At 35.3% G+C, this 22,854-nt stretch overlaps 1 protein-coding gene and 1 long non-coding RNA gene across 3 annotated transcripts in view; one reads left to right on the top strand and one right to left on the bottom strand.

Annotated features, from left to right (window-relative positions):
- LOC103450662 (uncharacterized) overlaps positions 1 to 22,854 on the bottom strand; it is a 64,143-nt gene that overhangs the window by 17,665 nt on the left and 23,624 nt on the right. The window contains exons 1-3 of one of the 2 annotated variants that reach the window (XM_070821397.1): positions 17,031 to 17,235; positions 16,514 to 16,594; positions 13,633 to 13,722 (exon numbers count right to left, since the gene is read on the bottom strand). In XM_070821397.1, coding sequence (XP_070677498.1) covers positions 13,633 to 13,722; positions 16,514 to 16,594; positions 17,031 to 17,087 — 228 coding nt within the window. In that variant the 5' untranslated portion in view covers positions 17,088 to 17,235. Of the gene's footprint in view, positions 1 to 13,632; positions 13,723 to 16,513; positions 16,595 to 17,030; positions 17,236 to 22,854 lie in introns of those variants that run through there. The other variant, XM_070821398.1, reaches the window with a different exon arrangement.
- On the top strand, positions 18,741 to 19,800 carry LOC103418758 (uncharacterized). The gene is made up of 3 exons (XR_526820.4): positions 18,741 to 18,939; positions 19,038 to 19,058; positions 19,470 to 19,800. It is a non-coding gene; the product is annotated as an uncharacterized lncRNA (long non-coding RNA).

Here is a 22,854-nt window from a genome sequence, read left to right on the forward strand (position 1 = left end):
AACTTACTATATTAGGTGTAAATAATTATTGAATAATATGTTATTTCTTATAGAAGAACATACACATGTGAATGTTTTATGTACATATATAATATGCTTGCCTAGGAAAAAAAACAAAATATTATCTAAATTAACATTTATATACATATAATATAGATATACACCCCAAACTTTTAAAATATAAAAACCCACACAAGTAGGTGGTTTTCATGATAAAACCATCTTACCCTTTATAATATATAACTTTTAAAAATATCAAAAGCTCACGCAAGTGAGGTGGTTTTCATGATTACAACTAGACTTGTAAACGGATAACGTGTTAGAGATTTTAATAATAAAGATATAAATTATTATTATATATATATATATATATATATATATATATATATATTGGTGCAGTGCACCAGCAATGTTTGACAGATGATGGGATTGGATCATTGACCCAACAATCACACCCTTTGTTAATAAACGCTGCACCTTTCTGTGTTTTGGCGAAAAGGTGTGATGTAACCGAATGCATTTTTGCATCAGACAAACATTGTTGCAATGTTCAGTTGTATCTCATGATGAGAGGATACACCCAAAACCAAAGGATATGTCTAAAGGTGCAATTCTCTCTATATATATTGGTAATATTAGTAGAAAAGATTCATTAATTCAGAAATTAGTTATCTACATAATTTCTTTGTTCTCTTTTCTCTCATCATCACATTCATACAATTTCTTTCTAGTTATTTCTAAGGGAATATAATTCGGTTTTGCTAATCGAATATTCCATACTTTGTTGTATCCTGGAAGTGATTTGCCAAGAACCCTTTAGCAAACTCATTCGAGTGGGGGCAAATAACACTTTAAGGAAACGATTCAAGTCGTACCTCAAAGTCATTATTCGGATTATTCTCCATATTTCTATATTTAATCTAACAATCTTAAAGTGTTATTTTCATCATGGATAACAAATCTGATAACATGGCTTTGAAAATTAACAATCAAGATGTCTACAAGTTAGACAAATTTGATGGATCAAATTTCACCCGATGGAAGGACAAGATGCGTTTCATGCTTACTGTTCTAAATGTCATATATGTGTTGGACCCGAAATTAGTGCCTATTCGTGAACCAAGTGACAAAGACTCGGACAATATAGTTGCCTATCGAAAGAAGCGTGAAGAAGATGAATTCGTATGTTGAGGACACATCTTGGGCACATTATCTTATCGTTTATATGACATGTATGCACACATTCAATCTCCAAAGGAAATTTGGGAAGCACTTGAACATAAGTACACAACGGAAAAAAGAGGTACCGATAAATTTTTAATGTTCAAATATTATGAATTCACTATGTTTGTGTTTGGGCTCAAATTTACACCATCGGCTTGTGCAATCGAGGCCTTTGAGTGAGCATAGCTCCCAACCGTTGGATGGAAAAGTAAAGATAATGTTGTTATTATTAAAAGATAATATTATGATTTTTATCATAATAATTATTTTTATATTTATCTTGGAGTAGAACATCACAGTACGAGTTAGGACTTATCACGTGGCATGGCTGGTAAATGGTCATGATGGGCGTCATCTTACGGATGAGATAAGGAATGGCAGAGGGTTGGTTTGCATGCATGAATCTTGCCAAGAATCTAATTGCATCAACGTGGGATTTGATAATCACCTAAAAGAAAAATAAGAGTTTTTGGATATTGGTGAATAAAAAATAAAAATAAAACCTAAGTAGGTTAGGTTGTTTGATGAGTTGTCAGACTGATAGGCTTTTTTTGGATGGGTGATGGCTTAGGTTTTTTTAAAGATTTGAAAAGTCAACCTTTTGAAGATAGGCATGAAGCCAATGCCGCAGATTAGTTTGAGTTATAGTTGGACTCTGCAGGCGCCATCAGGCGGTGCCAAGCAGATATCCAACGCTATAAATACATGAGGATGTGCAACGTTGAGGAGACCCCTGCAAATCAATACAAAATTTCCCTGCGCAAATTCTCACAACTTGTGATTTTTCTTTTTCCTTTTTCGCTGACACATCTTCCGTTGGCATCAACAGCACTGTGGAAGCAACCGGTGATATCTTAAGTCGGCATAGATAGCTCTGTCACCGTAGAATCAGTCGGTCTCGCAGTATCTTCCATTGGCATCAACAACACTGCGGCGAGAACGACTGATTACCTATCCAAGTCTCGGTCGAGAAGGATTTCTGAATCCTTATTGGTCGAGGTCATCTCATCAGCCTTCTCGGCGAAGTGAGGTGTTACAAGTGATTACATTCGGCACGTTAAAAGCCGAATTTGATATTGAACTTCGTAAAAATAGTAACCTTGTCTTCAGGTTCAAGAGCCCAAGAGGCTGAGACGCGTTCCTTTCTAGGCTGCAATCGCAAGACGCAGAAGTCAGCCGCGCACCCAACGCAACATCAACAAATTTACTCCTCGGCCGAGCTCGACCGACGAGTTGGCACGCCCCGCAATCACCGAAGGACGTAGTTAGCTTATAGATTACTCGGCCTGCGCGCCACGTAGGTTTGGTAGTTTCTAGGGTCAACATTTTGGCACGCTCAGTGGGACCCAGTGCTAATACTACGAAGTTCATATGATATATCAAGATTCCAATCTGGCTCAACGTAGCCGATTGTACGAGCTCCTGGAGGAATTGAAAAAACATAATGAGGAATGTAAAAAATCTTTGGAAGCAGAAAAAGTTCTTCGTGGCCATAGAGAGATGCAAAAGTCATTCGCTTGCATGTTGAAAATAAAAGCTCCTGTTACCCTGCAAGGGCAATGGGTAAATGAAGACAGGGCTCGATTTAATGCATGGCTAGATGAAGAAAATTTTCCTTACGTTTCTGATTACAGATCAATTCCATTTGAAAAATGGTTAGGCCCAAAGGCCGGGGGGCAATTTTTCGCTCCGGCCGTAATCAGACATCGGCCTAAGAAAATTGTTAATTTGGCCGAAGAACAAAGGCCACCTATTTTTTTGGTCGAGGCTGAAAATATGGTCGGCCAAGAAGAAAAACCTAGGCCACCTATTTTTTCGGTCGAGACTGAAAGTGTGGTAGGCCTAGAAGAAAAAGTTAAAGTTTCTGAGCCACAAATCGACTCAAAAAATGATTCGCCAGAAAATTGCTCCAATGACAAACAAGGCCTAGACATTGGTCTAGCCCAAGAAACCACGCCAATTGATATGATTATTGGCAATAATGCCGATATAGAGAAATTCCATTTGGCCAAGTTATTTGGGTTAAAAGCCAAAATTAACAACGTAATTATGCCTGAGGGGCATAATAATTGTCTAACATATTCGGCGGCCGAAAATGAAAAATATTTCGCCAAGTCAAAAATATTTGGAGAAAATTCTTTATTCGGCCTAGGGCGAAATCAATTTCAAAATTTTGTTATTACAAGATCTCGTTTTGGAATAAAACATCGTTGGCCTCCTCCTGAATATGGTTCGGCCACTTTTATTTCCATTTAGAAAAATAAAAATAAAAAATATTTTCTTAATCATCTGGCTACTTAAGCCGATGCATAAGAAATAAGGGGGGCAACAACAGTGCAGCAATCCAAGTATGTATGTATCAGTTGGCCGAGGCGTATAAGAAAGGTTGGCCGAGAAAGGCAGTTCAAATATATATAGATTAGTTGGCCGAGGAGTACCTACTTTAAAAAAAGGGGTCGGCCGAGTCTTGGCTTCGGTCTCAGCCTCGACCATTTGAAAAAGCTGCGTGCATATATATATCACATCAAAAAAAAAAAAAAAACTACCTTTTGGCCGAATGAATGCTTTTGGCCGAATTGTGATATTTATATATATAAGTGGGGCTTTGAAAGGTTCAAACTGAAGACAGGCTTTAAGCCTAAACCCTAAACCTGATGATGGAAGATATTTTCGGCAAAAGTGGTTGACAAAGAGAGAAAGAAAAGAAAAGATGTGATGGAGATGCATGGCAGCTTGCTTCGGGGTGCTATTACCAAGAAGGAAAGATATATATGTATATATATATATATGCCAACTCCACAGCTGACAGATCACATCAAGCAATCAGGTTTATATATATATAGGCAGGCCGAGCTCCAGTAGCAGTTTTTATCGACCTCAGTTCTTCTCGGTCTCGGCCCCATTTATTCTCGACCCCAGTATTTTTGACCGATACTAGTGTTTTCTCGACCCCGGCAGTCGAGAGTTAGAGTAGTTCACGACACTGGCAGAGGGAGGTCATGACATTGGCAGAAGAACATAGGTGATTTTAATGCCGAGAAACAAAATTTGTTTCAGCAATACGACAAAATTTTGTTGGCTACGAGCAATTAATTTCCTTAACCATTCGGCTTACGAGCTGAAGCTCAAGGAAACTGGGGGACAATGTTTGGGCTCAAATTTACACCATCGGCTTGTGCAATCGAGGCCGTTGAGTGAGCATAGCTCCCAACCGTTGGATGGAAAAGTAAAGATAATGTTGTTATTATTAAAAGATAATATTATGATTTTTATCATAATAATTATTTTTATATTTATCTTGGAGTAGAACATCACAGTATGAGTTAGGACTTATCGCGTGGCATGGCTGGTAAATGGTCATGATGGGCGTCATCTTACGGATGAGATAAGGAATGGCAGAGGGTTGGTTTGCATGCATGAATCTTGCCAAGAATCTAATTGCATCAACGTGGGATTTGATAATCACCTAAAAGAAAAATAAGAGTTTTTGGATATTGGTGAATAAAAAATAAAAATAAAACCTAAGTAGGTTAGGTTGTTTGATGAGTTGTCAGACGGATAGGCTTTTTTTGGATGGGTGATGGCTTAGGTTTTTTTAAAGATTTGAAAAGTCAACCTTTTGAAGATAGGCATGAAGCCAATGCCGCAGATTAGTTTGAGTTATAGTTGGACTCTGCAGGCGCCATCAGGCAGTGCCAAGCAGATATCCAACGCTATAAATACATGAGGATGTGCAACGTTGAGGAGATCCCTGCAAATCAATACAAAATTTCCCTGCGCAAATTCTCACAACTTGTGATTTTTCTTTTTCCTTTTTCGCTGACACATCTTCCGTTGGCATCAACAGCACTGTGGAAGCAACCGGTGATATCTTAAGTCGGCATAGATAGCTCTGTCACCGTAGAATCAGTCGGTCTCGCAGTATCTTCCGTTGGCATCAACAGCACTGCGGCGAGAACGACTGATTACCTATCCAAGTCTCGGTCGAGAAGGATTTCTGAATCCTTATTGGTCGAGGTCATCTCATCAGCCTTCTCGGCGAAGTGAGGTGTTACAAGTGATTACATTCGGCACGTTGAAAGCCGAATTTGATATTGAACTTCGTAAAAATAGTAACCTTGTCTTCAGGTTCGAGAGCCCAAGAGGCTGAGACGCGTTCCTTTCTAGGCCGCAATCGCAAGACGCAGAAGTCAGCCGCGCACCCAACGCAACATCAATAAATTTACTCCTCGGCCGAGCTCGGCCGACGAGTTGGCACACCCCGCAATCACTGAAGGACGTAGTTAGCTTATAGATTACTCGGCATGCGCGCCACGTAGGTTTGGTAGTTTCTAGGGTCAACAGTTTGATAACAAACTCATCCTAGACCAAGTTCATGAATTATTGGTCTTGGTCTCAAAGCTTCATGAACTTAAAATAGTTATTCCGGATCCTATGATAGTTGGGGCTATTATGGCAAAATTACCCCAAACATGGAATAACTATAGAAAGAAACTTCTACACATGGTGGAAGATATTAGTTTAGAGAATTTGCAAAAGGGTATTCAAATTGAAGAGGAAACTCGAAATCGTGATAAGAATTTTGCAAATCAAGATTTCTCTAAAGTTCACATTGTCGAAGGAAACAAATATAAAAAGAACTTCAAAGTCAAAATTGACAAAGGGAAGTTTAAGAAGACCAATTCCAACAACAATCAAAAGAATGCAAATGGTGTATGTTACCATTGTGGAAAGAAAGGTCATTACATTCGTGATTGTAGACACAGAAAAGCAAGTGAGGAATATGCCAATAAGACCAATAGCGCAAATATGGTGGAATTTTACAATTGCCGGAGGAGCAATTTCTTGGGCTTCGAAGAAGCAAACATGTATAGCACATTCAACTATGGAATCTGAATTTATAGCATTAGCAGCATCAGGTAAAGAAACGGAATTGATTAGAAATTTGTTATTGGAAATAGAGTTGTGGCCACAACCAATGCCATCCATTTATTTATACTGTGATAGTGAAGCTACTTTGTCTAGAGCATACAATAAGGTATACAATGGAAAGTCTAGACATATTAGCTTGAGACATGAATATGTCAAGCAATTAATAACTGATGGAGTTATTAATATTGTTTATGTTAAATCAAGTAATAACTTGGCGGATCCGTTAACAAAAACACTTTCAAGAGCTTTGGTAGTTAGTACATCTAGTGGAATGGGGCTAAAACCCTTTACTGAAAATTAGCCACCAATAATGGTAACCCGACTTTGTCTAGAACATCACTAGTTTAAAAGTTTAATGGGTAATAACAAGTTATTGTTAAGTGGTTGTGAAAGCACTGAAAATTATTATATAGCTCATTCCAGGATGATCAGTGCAAGACTGCTACGTTTAGGAGGATGAGTTTTATCTTTTAATGAGGTTATTTGTAGTTATGTCTATAGTAGCAGGGACATGGGAAGGAACCTCACCTATATGAACATAAGAAGTGGTGCCACTTCTACCAAGAGTTGGGTTTTCTCTTGTAAATGTTTATGAAACCAGGATGAAGCACAAGGCCATAATAGTGCTTAATTGGTTCAGAAATTTCTTTAAGGAAATAAGACATAGTCATGTGTGTGGTGATTCCGGTTTTAACATAAGAATAGGTGGTTTAAACTTAGGTCACCATCGCATTCGTTATAACTTTGAATCACTTACACTAATTAAAGGTTTAATTCGAAAGACACCTTTATTGTATGCATGATTATATCGGTATGCTTGTGATAATTATAAAGAGAGAATTATTGTAATATCATTTATTATATATTATTGAAATTGGGAAGGATTGTTAGAGATTTCAATAATAAAGATATAAATTATTATTATTATATTTTATATATATATATATATATATATATATATATATTGGTGCAGTGCACCAGCAATGTTTGACAGATGATGGGATTGGGTCATTGACCCAACAATCACACCCTTTGTTAATAAACGCTGCACCTTTCTGTGTTTTGGCGAAAAGGTGTGGTGTAACCGAATGCATTTTTGCATCAGACAAACATTGCTGCAATGTTCAGTTGTATCTCATGATGAGAGGATACACCCAAAACCAAAGGATATGTCTAAAGGTGCAATTCTCTCTATATATATTGGTAATATTAGTAGAAGAGATTCATTAATTCAGAAATTAGTTATCTACATAATTTCTTTGTTCTCTTTTCTCTCATCATCACATTCATACAATTTCTTTCTAGTTATTTCTAAGGGAATATAATTCGGTTTTGCTAATCGAATATTTCATACTTTGTTGTATCCTGGAAGTGATTTGCCAAGAACCCTTTAGCAAACTCATTCGAGTGGGGGCAAATAACACTTTAAGGAAACGATTCAAGTCGTACCTCAAAGTCATTATTCGGATTATTCTCCATATTTCTATATTTAATCTAACATAACGGGTCATCCGAACCCAACCCGTTAAGCTTAACAGGTCACCCGAATCCAACTCATTAAACTAATGAATCACCTGTTTTAACCCGTTTCACCCGTTAACTACCATTGAATTGAAAACCAAAGATGTCTTTTTTGGAAGTGGAGACCGCAAAGCGATGAATCCAAGACGATGTGATTGTCTTGCACATGCCACCATTGAATTTGAATCCTCTCTTCCTCCTTCTCCATACCTACAAAAATAAATTCAGAAATTAAATATAAAAAAATAAAAACAAAAACTGGCATCTTCCCAAATGAAACCCGAAGTGAAAAATCGAAATTTTAACAGTTGAAGGAAGCTTACAATGAGACGTTTCCATGTAAATTACATAACTTTGAGTCTCATATCCAACTTGCACCACCACAAATATTTGACTTCTCTTCTAGCAAACAGAGAGGTAGACGGCGAGACTCGGGAAGACAAGAAGGTTGTGAGTCTTGCGACTGAAGTTTCTTTTCCAGGCTGCCCAGACCGCACAATGTCCGTCGAGCCCGCCTAGCCCACCCAGGCGGCTGTCTTACATCGCTTAATGTCCTTGCCGATTTAGTGAACGATTTCTAGTTAATTGTGGTGGAGCACCGCCGCCTAGAGCCTAGGTGGCCGCCTAGACCGCGTTTTAGAACACTGGGCATAATTGGTCGTCGATGTCAGTCTGTCTATTCTCCAAACTAGCAATTTGTTTATTCTTAAAATGCAAACGACGCTTTTCTATAAGGGCGAAAAGTTTGTTTATGTATTTTGACGTGAGTAATGTTAAAGAAATTAAATTTAGAGGAATAATTTATAAATTAAATGATGTGTCATCAATACGAATAAGCATTTTTATCAATGCTTAAGTAATAAACCAATCATAAATTTCTATGTCCTTTAATTTCTAAAACATACCTACAAATTTAGTCTTGCTAACATTATTCTTTTGATGTTGGTTTGATTTCCACTGATTTCTTTCTTTCAACAATTAACAATTTTATCTACTTAGGCTTTGCCTAATGTCCGCACAATTTTACAACTTTCAACATGCATTTGCTTTGGGCTGGATGATTTTTCTTGACCAAACCAGGATTATAATTCAACATTAGCATGAATGATTCACACCATTACATATATAGTCTTACGAGTTAATGCACATCGACTTAGGCTTTGCCTAATGTCCACACAATTTTACAACTTTCAATATGCATTCGCTTTGGGCTGGACCACTTCTCTTGACCAAACCAAGATTATAATTCAACATTAGCATACATGGTTCACACCGTTTACATATATAATCTTACGTGTTATTCTTGTCAATTCTAAAAATAACTTTTTGAATTTTTCTCAACGACAAGATATTTGATAATGTGGATGGCATTAAATTATCTCGTAATCAAAAGATAACGAGTCAATGGACAAAGTTGAGGAATTGGGAGGTGGGCTCGTTTAAGAAAGAAATCAAAATTTAACTTTAAAATGTCCAGTTTGTGAACAACTTGTAATTTATGAAAAAAATTGTTAAAATGAAGGATCCTTTGAATTAATATAATATTTTCAGTCGTCATTTCGTTTCGAACTTTAGTTTGCAAAGGTATATACTTACAACATGATTTTTGTAATTATGTTTAGTCATAAAGGGTTTGGTACACAAACAACAAATGGTTGCCACAATTCTATAGAGGACACAAATTTAGGCTATTTTTTTCACTTCCATATTCAATATGTGCATAATGTTTGGTGTGAAGGACATTTTGTACTTGTCTGTAAGGAACTATGAAAATGAATATTTCAATTTACCATATACAATTTTAATCTCTTCCCAAGTGGTGGATTGCCCTAGTATATAGGGTCTTTCTTTCATTTCACTACATCCCGAATTCAAACCTCATACTTTCTTTCAAGAGTATTTTAGTTCTTTTTATAGTTTACTGTAAAAATATCGTTTTTATTCTTTTTTATAGCCTTTTTCATTTTAAAAAGTATCTAAATACTTGAGTAACCTGCACGCGTAGATAGGTAGATAGATAAGATAACGTTACGTATATGAAGATACGTGCGAGAATACACTGATTGAGGAAAAACCTAGTTGTATCCAAGAGACATACATGCAAGACTAGCTCAACTTAAACCGAAAATAACTAGTCAAAACATAAAACTAAGCTAGTTGGCCTCATCACGTCTAACTATTGGACCTACGACTTGTAATTGTATGATGCTAGTCCTTTGAGGTCAGTAGATCACCGCAATGTGCCTTTTTTTGTACATCCAAGTTTTAATCCGTCTCTATCAAGTCAAGGAAAATTTAGGTATGCTAAATCAAAGTAAATTTAAGTATTTTTCACCAAAAAAGAGAAAGTAAGTATAGGTATTTGAATTGAATTTCTCCAAATCAAGTAAATCTTAATAAATGCCCCTTCTGTTTAGAGGATTTCTCGCGTTGGAGCTGGAGCCCAAGTAGGAAATTCCTGGTGCCCAAGCCTAGTTTCCACCTCTCTAACAAGCTTAAAAATGAGTAAACATGATATAAGTACGTACTATATACATATATATATATATATATTAGCATATATATGAATTTAGTAAACATGATATAAGTACGTACTATATACATATATATATATATATATATTAGCATATATATGAATTTATAAATGTATGGAAGATAAAAAAAAAAATTTGAATTATTTTTATAAATGATAGGTAGATTACATTTTGTAGAAAATTTTATTATGTTTCGGTGCATAATATTTGCTAGACAATAGATGATTAGGATCGTTGTTTTTTTTATTTGGTCAAAAGTCTGAAGAAATCGACGGTGTAAGAATTGGTGCATATAATCGAAAATCCTAATCATATATATATATTTTATGAGGAAACCTAATCATATGAATATATTGTTCGACAAAAAAAAAATAATATGAATATATTGAGGAAACCTAACCCTTGCCTACAATCTCGTGCCAATTTCCGCTCCTTTGGACATATCCTAGACCTTCCCTGCATTCTCTCGCAGGTTCTACGGGGCGAAGCTCACTTGAAATTTACTGGGAGGACGAGGGAGGAGCCGGATTCAAACGGAATGGTGAAGGTAAAGGAAAAGGACGCCAAGTCAAAGGCAAGCGAATTGTTGTTGAGGAGGAAGGATGGGCAAATACTTATTGGTTATGGATAACCGCGGTTATCCGTCCATTTCAATTAAACGGTTACGGTTATGGGTAACCGTTTAGATAAATAAACGGTTATGGGTAAAACCGTTTACCCGCCAAATTTAAATGGGCGGTTATGGGTATTAACCACGGTTATAAACGGGTAACCATTTACCCATTTATTTTATATATGTAAAACTAACACAAACCATGTTCTCGATCCAATAATACTTAGCACCCAATAAATTAGCAAGGAATTCATCGGTCCTTCTCTCAATAACACTACTACAGGAATGATGATTCTCATCATCAAGGAATTGGCCAAATTAATTTAAATTCTTTGCGGATAACCGTGAAATTGACAGAAATGTCTTTTAAACAATTTTTGTAACCCAATAATACTTAGCAAATATTATATTTACCTTCATTGGTAACAGTTAAAAATATCGTCCGTAAACTATTATTTCAATTATTGGAATTGTATAAGGACTTAAAAATTAAAATATGGAAATGTATGATGAATCTACCTATAACGGTGTTTAATTGTCAAAAAAAAATTATGACAATTTTTTTTTTAATTTTCAAGTTGTTAAAAAACATGTAGACGGGTAGAAAAAGGGTAATGGTAAAAAAAAAAGATAAACGGGTTAAAAATGATAAATGGGTAAACGGGTATTAAACGGTTACGGTTAAATGGGTATGCGGTTATGGGTATGGGTATAACAGTTTAGGCAATTACCCAACGGGTAAACGGTTATGCGGATATGAGCATAAACGGTTATGGGTAAATTAACCGCGGTTATCCGTTCGCATAACCATTGCCCATCCCTCGGAGGAAGGGGATCCACACAGCCAACAAGGCGACTCAGAGATAAGAGCGCGACGCTGATTGCCGCTTCTTGCACGACTGTGTTTCAGATATTTTCGCCCAGTGCCTCAAGTCTGATATTGAAAAATTTCATCATCACAAGGATCATGACCATGACCATCATGATGATTACTACTTGGAGATTACCCAAGCGGCTACCTCTTTGCCTACCACCGCTGATCATCATATGATGTTCAAAAACATTGCAAGGAAGGTTTTCCCGCCAGAATCATGCCGCCGAGAAGGGGATGGTAGTGTTTGTTATATTGACCGACTGAGGAAGGAGGTTTTGTCGCCCTTGAGAAAAACTTGTTGGAAATTATATATTATAATATGAAATATTGTAATATATAATTTTAATAATTGAATGAAAAATAGTGTTAACCAATTTCTTAGAAATGTTATGTTGTTTAACTGATATTCCCTTGATAAGTGATGTCTATTTATAGATGAAAAGTTACATCTCTTTAATAAGTAGAAGTTGGATTCTATATAAACCCATGAAATCATTGGTATTATATATAGAAAATTAGAGTTAATTTTTACTCTTGAGAAATAGGGTTTCCCCAATTTTTTTCTCTCATGCTTCGTGTCTCAAATTCCGAGTCGTGTCTTGAGAGTACGGAATATATAAAGTTCGCCAGAGTCCGAAGATTGAAGTGCTTTGACTTCGAATTATAGATTGTTGAATCTTGGAAGATTGACGCCTACCGAACTACAAGCACAATAGTAGGGACGAAATTCTATCTTTAGAACATTGCATTTATGTAAGCCTCAATCTCCAAGTTTGTCAGTTATTCTAACTTTCACTCTAGTTGTTTATATTAATCTCATATATAATTGATGTTATGAATTTCTTTATGATTATTATCATTGGAATTATATTCCTATTTTTCATATTTTCTAATATTGCTCCAACAAAAATATGACGCCAGAGGGCTGGGAACCTGCCAACCGGTGGGGTTATAGAGCGGAGTACAAGCGAAAGCAACTAGCTGCAGCAAATGAGATTGATCCTGGAGATGCCGCGCTGCTTCCGCATGACATATTAAGCTATGTCATGTATCCCGAGCTCGAGCAAGATGCTGATGTTAAGTGGAAGAAAATGGTGAAGGTCTACTTAAAGCAGGGGAAGCTGAAGAATTGGTTGGCTGTGTGTGATGTCGACAACTCCTTGTCGGCGGGTTTGGCTTTGGGGCTTTTGTTGCCTCAATTGAGTGACGAGCTATGAAGCATGGATACGGATACGGATACGGCGATACGATACGACACGACACGGCGATACGGAAAATCTCTAAAAATTAAGATACGATACGCTATGGATACGGCAAATAAAAATCTATATAGCAACAAAAATATACATTTTAAAACATAATTCATCATTCAAATTCAAGTACATTTTGAGTTGTTAGAGAAGGAAAGTTCAAAATCTAATCCTCTTTATACAGTAGAAGAAGTGTGAGAATCGTATTCATGGTTTTAATTAGAGGGAAGCTCTTTGTATTTAGCAACTTTCAATTATAGATGTCTCCTATTAATTTTCTCCTCCTCATTACCTTTTTTTGAAAGTGTAAATGTATTTTAAAAGCAGGATACGTGTATCCTGAATGTAGGATACGCATATCCATTATGTCAAATTCGTGTCCATCAACCAGGATACGTGTCGGACGAGTATCCGAGAGTATCGGGCAAGTATCGTATCCGATCAAGTATCGGATACGGGATACGGGACCAAACAGAAGTATCCGTGCATCATAGGTGACGAGCCAGTAAAAAGATACTTACAAGCTTTTCATTTAATTTCTTCAAAGCATCAAAGTCGATTTTTGAACTCAGCCTCTGCAAGAAAAAAGAATGCCATGTAAATAATTGTTGGATAAGATATAAGTTGCATCATGCTGGAGGAATAATACTTAAACGAAGTATATCCATCAGCTAATTCCCTTACCTCCTTGTTATTTATCACAGTAGAAACTTTGGCGGTTTTTTCTGCAGGTGGAGCTTTCTTGGCTTTTCTGGCTCGTTTTCTGCTCTTTCTCTGCCAAAATTATCCATTGTATGTAGAAAATTAGAAATCGATAAGTAAGGCTCAATGCTGGCAGTAAAACAAAGACAGATAAACAAAAGGGAAAAACTAAATAATAAATCAAATGCAGATAAGATTAAAAAATATTAAAAATGGATACTTTAGATGCGGTCCTTAATCTTTAACATTCTTTGACTAAAACCTTAATGGTATTCAAAGTTTGATCAAAGTACCTTGACTTTGTACACCTCATTATATTACAATTAATATTTATATTTTTATAGTTTTGACATTAATTGTTTGATATTTTATGAGATTTATAATCCTATAAATTTAAAATCCCTCATTATAATACTATTATAAACAGTTATAATAAAAAAAATTCAAACATTTTGATTGAATAAATAGATAAAAACTATGTATAAATAATAAATGGCAAAAGAATGTATCCATAGTGTTAAAAAAATTGGTACATTTCACATATAACAAAGTGGTACATTAATAAAGAAGAATGGGTACATTATAAATAAATTAGGGTACATATAAAAGATTAAAAAATTATGAGTACAAATGACTTTTTAAAAAATATAGGCGCTAAAATAAATTAATACACGGGTACAAAATAAAACTAAAAAGAAAATACTACAAATTTAAAAAAAATGTTGCAAATTAAAAGTGGGTACAACCTAAAAATATAAATATATAATACAAAGTTTAGGCATAAAACATAAATATACCATATGTAATTTTTCTATCATTGATTAAATATACAATGTCACGTGACGGTATACACATAGGTACAAACACAAATAAAATTTTTAAAAATATGGGCACAAAAAGAAACTAATATAGGGTACAAATTAAAAATGAAAAAATTTTTGTACAAATTAAAAATAGGCACAAACTAAAAATAAAAATATATGATAAAAAATTTAGCCATAAATATAAATATACTAATTGTAACATTTTTAACACTAAAGGAATATATTTAAAAATAAAAATATTTTATTATTCAAATAATTAATAATGTTATTAATACCCAATGACCTTGATCAAAAATTGAAAATGAATAAGATTTTAATCAATAGAGTAACAAAAAGAAGGATGTGAACCTAATTTCTCCTATTAAAAATGTTAACCATCACCCAAATACTAATTTGTAAGCAGGTGTGACACCAATAACAGTTGAGAATTTAGGCACAAAATGGTGAATAAGCTGAATGAATCTTCCAAGCATACACTTTAGAGAACAATGCACGCATGACAGTTTGGAAACATGCAAGGATAAACTCAAATAAAGTAAATATTGGGATGAACCACGAGAAATTTTTCTAAGTACCTGTCACACAAGCTGACTAGGAGTCCCTTACTAATAAGCAACTGACACCTATCCTTCTACTTCTCAAGTGACACTAAAATACCCATTTTACCCTTATATACATTTCACAAAATAATTAAATAATTAAAAAAAATTGAAGTTGTGGGGTGAGCTCCAACGCTTTCCTGCAAATCGAAAGTACCCATTTTTCCATCGCCCATCCCCATATCCCATCCCTTTATCCCTCCACGGCTTCACCAGTCCACCCATCCTGCCCTTCCGCATCACCTCTCTCCCTATCTCTTTCTTTCTCTCTCTCTTCCCCTTTGTATTTCTTCTATTTCCTGCTCCAGAATAAGAACAAAAAAAATGTCGGCGAACTCCGGCTGATAGATCGAGATTGGCGACAACAGATCTGAGTTGGAGTCGCCGCCGACAATCTCTGGGTTCCATGTAGAGTTAAGAGCGGAAGAGAGAAGGGAAAGGAAAGAAAGAGAAGGTCGAACAGAGAGAAGGATGATGATGCCAGAAAAATCACCGACCGGTGATGGAGGTGGGTGCGAGTGGTTCGGCGTCGTCATGCTCGGGGGCCCCTGATGTCATTTTGACTTTATTTTAAAATAATTGTCAATTTTTAAATATAAAAGAATAAAATATACAGATGTCAAATGCTTATTAGTAGAATTCCAGGTCAGCATATGTGACAGGTACCTGGAAAAATTTCTCATAAACCACATAGCTAAGCTAGCCATACTGAAGGGTAAGGCTATTCCGTGATACAATGAATAAATTCAAGGTTTTGGTTAGAAGGTCCTACTTTGAAAGGAATGATTTTACTGCAACGAAATGCATAAAAAGTGCAAGCAAGACACCAGTTCCAAGAAATGTGCTCTATCATAACTGAAATTGCCTATTTAATGGGGCTTAAGGATTCAAAATTTGTTGTTTTACGTGCTTAGGATCTTAAAAGAAGTATTCTTCGTAGATTAGCCATAGTTTTAAAGATTAGGACTAAAAACAAGTTAAATGTCTGGAAGACAAAGGGATTGTTGCAAATTTCAGTTAGCAGCATGCTTTTTGAATTTGGGGGCTAAAAGTTTGAGAAACCAGAAAGAAAAAAAAAGGTCAAAGATTAGGGCTTTTGAATCAAGCACGAAAAGAGGGAGAGCACAAAAGTTCTAGAAAGAGAGAATTGAGTTAAGAACTTCCAAAAAATCATTGAGCTAAAGAGTAAAGGAAGAATGAAGAGGCAAAGAGTGGAAGGAAGAAAACCAGAAACCCATACAAGGAAAATGTATACCAGTACGGTCATGATCAAGTGCAAAATCCCCTCAATCGTTCACTCTGAACAGTCATGGCCATAGAAAAAAAAAGACGAAAAATAAGAACAAAACCATCGAATAAACAGAAACTACGAAATTGCCTAACATTGCACCAAATCCTTGTGAAAACAAATGTCAAAATATAAACTTGCAAAGGCATTACCTGATCGTAGTTCTTGTTAAGTACTTCCCAAATTAATCTTTTAAACCGTGCCGCCTCCTTGCTGTTAAGGTATCCAGCAACCTAAAAAATAGAAGCATGAGTTCTTCCATATCGAAATTCACAAACGAAAAATAGAAGCAACAATCACATACGAATCCAAATCACTATACGGCCTACCGAGTAGGCTATGATGGAAGTGTTCTCTGATGGAGAGGTGGGTGTATCCTTCAGGATCTCTGCTTTTATCTTTCATTAAATCCCCCCCCCCCTAATTATCAGACACGGAAAATGTGGTCGACTGTCATGAACCAAGAACGGAACTTTTCACAATAACTATGACATAAAAGTCCAACAACGTAGCATGCAAAATTAATTCTTATTATCATCGAATATTTTGGGCACCAACCTTAAATTTATCAACTTATGGAGAATGGGCGGGCAGACACCATTCCACGAAAACAATTCAGAAAATTGAAAAAAAAATAATAAGAAAGCAATGCCTGCTTTATCTGCATACCTCGGAGTCGTCGATATCTGAGAGGCTTTCTGAGACATCGCCATCCGCAGTTGACATTGCAGCTTCCCTCCTTCTTTTGTAAACTCTCGGATCTTTTGAATTTTATGTAATTTTAGGTCTTGGGTTTTCCAGTTTTCATGGAACTAGAATTTATATAGACAGTAATGTCGGCGACCAAACAAGAACCGACCTAGTTCGGTTTCCCTTTTAGAACTGGAATGGTGGAACCCAACCATGCTGTTCTCAAATCAAATCAAATCAAATCAAGTTTTGGTTCTTATTTTTTGAGTGGTGTATGTTAGATGTTAGATTTGGATCTAGTTTCTTTTTTTTACTGTTTATTTTAATGAAAAAAAAGGTAATCACAGAATAACAGTCCAAAATCTACAGTGCTAGGCCCAAAATAGTATGGAAAATAAACCAGGAAACTAGAAAAGCTCAGCTCAATCTGAAAACCATGTGGATTTTTTTGGTAAACAAACCATGTGGTAAACACAAACGGCATGCATTACATTTTACATTGTAGAAACACATTATTATTCCTATTGTTGGAACCAAATTCGAGCACAACCGTTGATATACGAATAATCATTGGAATCTCTTGAATACCGATAAATAAGAGAATTGTTTGAGGGATATAACCAAATTCGAAAATGATTGCCTACATATTTCCTCGTCAAAGAGGGAGAATCAAATCGTGTATAGTCCATGCATGAGTTGCATGAGCATGTAGAGATGTATTTGAGCATTTATGCTTTAGATGAGATAACAGATATGCGTTATATCTCTTTGGATGGAATCCTAGTAGCTTCGATATTTAGAGATGAGATCCTTCAACTCTTTGTCTTGCTTTGCATGAATGCTTATGCACATGTAAAGCAACATATCAAAGCCAATATTCTCATGCTATAATCATGCAAATGTAAGGTGTAAAACAATAATTCATTTAGCAATCCAAACACACAAAGCGTCATTCACGTCAAATAAAATGATAAGAGTAAGAATTAAAGTTAAGTAGGTAAAAGATTATCTTACCATCATATTGTTCTCCTTAAAATTTCATTATTTCAATTTTAGCTCTTTCGTATATTTCTCCTTCCATGTTCTTTATTTTTAGTGTGGATCAGATTCAAAACCCTTTTACCCACACCTACTCACATTTTTTTCCCCATTAACCGACTCCCTCTCACCTTTCTTTTCAACTCTCTCCCAACCTTCCAAAACCTCTTTATGTTCCTTCTTTTATTCCAGTTCTTTCCCTTCCGGTAGGCTATTCTCATTAGGGATGGGCAACGGTTATTTACTCATAACCGTTTATACTTATACCCGCATAACCGTTTACCCGTTGGGTAATTACCTAAACGATTATACCCATACCCATAACCGTTTATAAACGGTTAATCGTACCCATAACCATATACCCATTTAACCGTAATCATTTAATACCCGTTTACCCATTTATCATTTTTAACCCGTTTATCTTTTTTTTTTTTGGTCTTTTGATATGAGTCCAATTTTATAAGCCTATTTTGAATGGAATCCACTTGTATTACATAAGCATAAGTGGGGGCTAGTAAGTACAACAATAATCCATGTCAGCAATTAAAATGCACATAATTTACCAACAAAATTACAACAACTGCCATTAGATGGTTTATTAGGTGTCTTGCAGGTTAAACTCATTGTTTATTCAAAAGATCCCATTTATTAGTACTCTTGCAGATCAAACGTCCCCTTTATCCTTATCCTCCTATCTTTCAAATTTGTTTGCGTCCGTATCCAGCGGAAACCGGGTTTTGAATCCTAAATCCGTATGAAGCTATGAAAGCTATAAATTTTCTCCCAGTATATGATGGAAACAAAATAGGCGATTATCTGGTTCGGGTTTCCTATTATACCTGGAGAACAGGTAGTGTATCTTCTCGGAAGATTTCAGCTTCGTACATCGTAATCTGGTTTTTTTTTTCGAATATTTTGATTTGGTGATTTGGGCTTTGTTTTTTGCAGTGTTCGTTACCTGGATAACAGGTATTACACTCCATCGATTTCAATATCAGTATTTGATAACAGGTGCTACCGTATCTTTGCTCTAAATTTCTTTTCTTTTCTTTTTTCACTTCAATTGTTCGAGATTTTAGAGTTTGACGACGAGTATGAATTGGTGGCCAGTGTTTACGACGCATTAGTGAAGGCTTGCACTAGTTTGAAATCGATTAGGGGGGTTAAGAGGGTTTATAATTACATATTAGTAATGGGTTTGAGTTGGATCAGAATACAAAAAACAGGGTGCTGCTTATGCATGTGAAATGTGGGATGATGATTGGTTGAATTTGTTTCTCTAGTATTTTGGTATGCTGCTTTGACTTTTTACTTTTGTGGTGTTTGATACCTAGATTACAGGTACTATAGTTCATACCCTTTTTTTTTTTTGTTAAACAGTTATGACTGTGGAGCTACTGTGATGTATATTGCACAAAAAAAAGCTGATGGAGAATTAGTCGAAGGTGTCTCTTCGGCAGAGGCAATGAAGAATATGAGAGCACATGTCCTTTGTAGATTCATAAATGAGGGAGATGGTAGCTGGGAAAAGGAAGAGTAGGATAAAGATGTTATGCGAAATTTGAGTTTTTGTTTCATATAAGTGTTTCAATTTAATAAATGATGGGACTCCAATCCATCCGAATTCATTTTCTGCTATATAAGTTTGGATGTTATGTGAACTGAGATATGCTTTGTCATATCTGTTTTTTAATTTCAATTTCCAGTGAAAGGGGATATTCTTCATATTTTCCTTTATTGATTTCACAATAAGATTTGTTTGTAATCTCAGATAATGTTATTTTGTCATTATCTGGACATACTTCGTCTGGTGTCATTTCAAATTGTACAAGGATAGGTACTTTCAAAGTGTTGATAAAACATGGTTGTCAGTAATTTTCCTACATGTTAGGTAGTTTAAAACCGTTTGAAAAAGTAATGTACCTGTACAACTAATTGTGTCTTGAAAAATAATATTCTACAAGGATAGGTAGTTTAAAACCGTTTGAAAAAGTAATGTACCTGTACAACTAATTGTTATCAAGAAATCAGGAAGAAAGATGAACTGAATAATGAATTTGAATTCTGATAAAAATTTAAAACGTGGGAAATATATGGAGAACGTGCAAAAGTCATAGGAGGGTAAAATAGTAATAATAATGCAAAAAAATCAACTTAATCAGAAAAATTGCTGACATGGAATCCTAGTCATTGGAGCTAAGTCAAAAGTAACTAAAAATTGGACTAATTCTAATGTTGGGCTATAAAATTGGACTGATTTCAAGTTTCCCCTTTTTTTTTACTATTACTCCTTTTTCATCCATCTACATATTTTTTAACAACTTGAAAATTAAAAAAAAATTGTCATAATTTTTTTTTTTTGACAATTAAACACCGTTATAGGTACATTCATCATACATTTCCATATTTTAATTTTTTAAGTCCTTATACCATTCCAATAATTAAAATAATAGTTTATGGACGATATTTTTAACTGTTACCAAGGAAGGTAAATATAATATTTGCTAAGTATTATTGGGTTACAAAAATTGGTTAGAAGATATTTATGTCAAAGTATTTCTGTCAATTTCACGGTTACCCGCAAGGAATTTAAATTAATTTGGCAAATTCCTTGATGATGAGAATCATCATTCCTGTAGCAGTGCTATTGAGAGAATGACCGATGAATTCCTTACTAATTTATTGGGTGCTAAGTATTATTAGATCTAAAACATGGTTTGTGTTAGTTTTACATATATAAAATAAATGGGTAAACGGTTATCCGTTTATAACCGCGGTTAATACCCATAACCGCCCATTTAAATTTCGCGGGCCATAACCGTTTATTTATCTAAACGGTTACCTATAACCATAACCGTTTAATTTAAATGGACGGGTAACCGCGATTACCCATAATCAATGGGTATTTGCCCATATGTAATTCTCACACCTTCACTTCCCACAAACACCCCCTTCTTTCTCTTATCACAGAATCACAGATGACAAATTACAAAACAACACTCTTCTCTCTCTCTCTCTCTCTCTCTCTCAGTTGTTTTCATTTTTATTCACTTGTTGCTCACACTCTTTTCTTTTCTTTTCCTTGCCTCTCACAACTCCCTCGACACCTCTCTCTCTTTCCTTCTTTTATGCTTTTCTTCAACCCCTTATCTTCTATAATATAGCTGAAAATTTGCATTTGTAACAGGAGTAGAATTGGTTAGCAACATAAAATGGAGATGTAGGCCAAAGAGGCTGGCTGAGAAGGCCAGCTCAACCGTATATAAGCTGCTCAAACTGATGTATAGGCCAACATACAGATTAGGTTGTCGAGATGTTTGGATATTTTATAGAAGAGATGATAAGGAACAATTTTTGTGAAAGAAGTGTTTTTGTTTGATCACAGTAAATTGGATTTTTAAGCTCCAAACATGACTCTAAGGTTTTCTGCAGATTTTCAAGGCTGTCATGGTATTTTGATAATCTGGAATGAATGGACAGTTAGATCTTTCTGAGACTTTGATATGTTAAGATAGAGAGAATAAGGAACAATTTCTATGAAGAAAGTATTTTTGATATGAGCAAGAGAAAATGTAGTTTCGAAGCTCACAACAGGCCTGACTGGTTGATTGATGAGTGCTGAGCAGTCACTGATTATACCTGAGTTTCTGCAGTTATACAGCTCCTATGGATCTCATATTTGGATATGTTGTATATAACGAGTTAACAAACAACTTTCTTGAAGACGGCTTTTTGATTTGAACTATAGAAAATGGTAATTTGATCTGCAAAACAGATATGACGAATTTCTGGTTCTTGAAATTCTTTCTCTTGATAACTAGAAGAAGAGAGATTTGTTGGTTAAGCTCTTATGCATTTTCTGGGATTTGTATGTGATTTCTTTCTCAGGATTCTCGTTGAAAAATAGAGGGATATTTGGTGGTGCTTCACGGAGTTGGATAATGGTGTTTCACTAGAACTTGATAACACATTCACATAAACACACAGTATTGGAGTGGTTCGGCAAAGTGACTACATACATTGGGGTTTGCTTTCATTTGTATTTCACTATATATGAGAGACTTACAAATACAATGAAAGATGACTTAAAGCGTTTACATAAGGTAAAAGAAATGGATGATGAAATAGGAATGGTCTGAGAAAGAGAACATTCTTTTTGCTAGTGTGTTCTTGCTGGTGTGGTGTTCTCCCTTTTTTTCCTCATGTCCTTCTTCTAGTTCTTGCCCCTTCCTTTATAGGGATCATATGAGATCTTCCTTCTCACAACATGTACAATCTAACTTGAGGATAAAAGCTCCCTAGTGTCCCAATAGAAAGACACCAAGTATTGTGCACATTATTAGCCATAATATGTGTTCGAATAGCAAGACAATTGTGTTAAACTAATCATTAATAATGATATGTGTTCCAATAACAAAACAACATGTGTTGAGCTAATCATGAACAAAAAAATATCATGTAAGATGGATGCATGTCTAAGGCCACTTACGTTAAAGTTTATCTTATGGTAAACTTGTTGTAACAAAACATATGGTAACTCTACAAATTGGTAGGATATCCAGATGAATCGATGATGGTGAATTAAAAGCTCCAAAACCCATTGTTATAATCACACCTCAAACTAAAACCAAAAGAGTAGCAAAGTATTTAGTTGCTAGTGGGACGCAAATGAGAAATACAAAGCCTAACAAATCAATCTACAAATAAAGTGAAACATATATGTATTTGTTAACTATTGAAAAAAAAGAACTTGGTAAATCAAACT

Source organism: Malus domestica, chromosome 05, assembly GCF_042453785.1.
Source record: "Malus domestica chromosome 05, GDT2T_hap1".
Classification (NCBI taxonomy): Eukaryota; Viridiplantae; Streptophyta; class Magnoliopsida; order Rosales; family Rosaceae; genus Malus; species Malus domestica.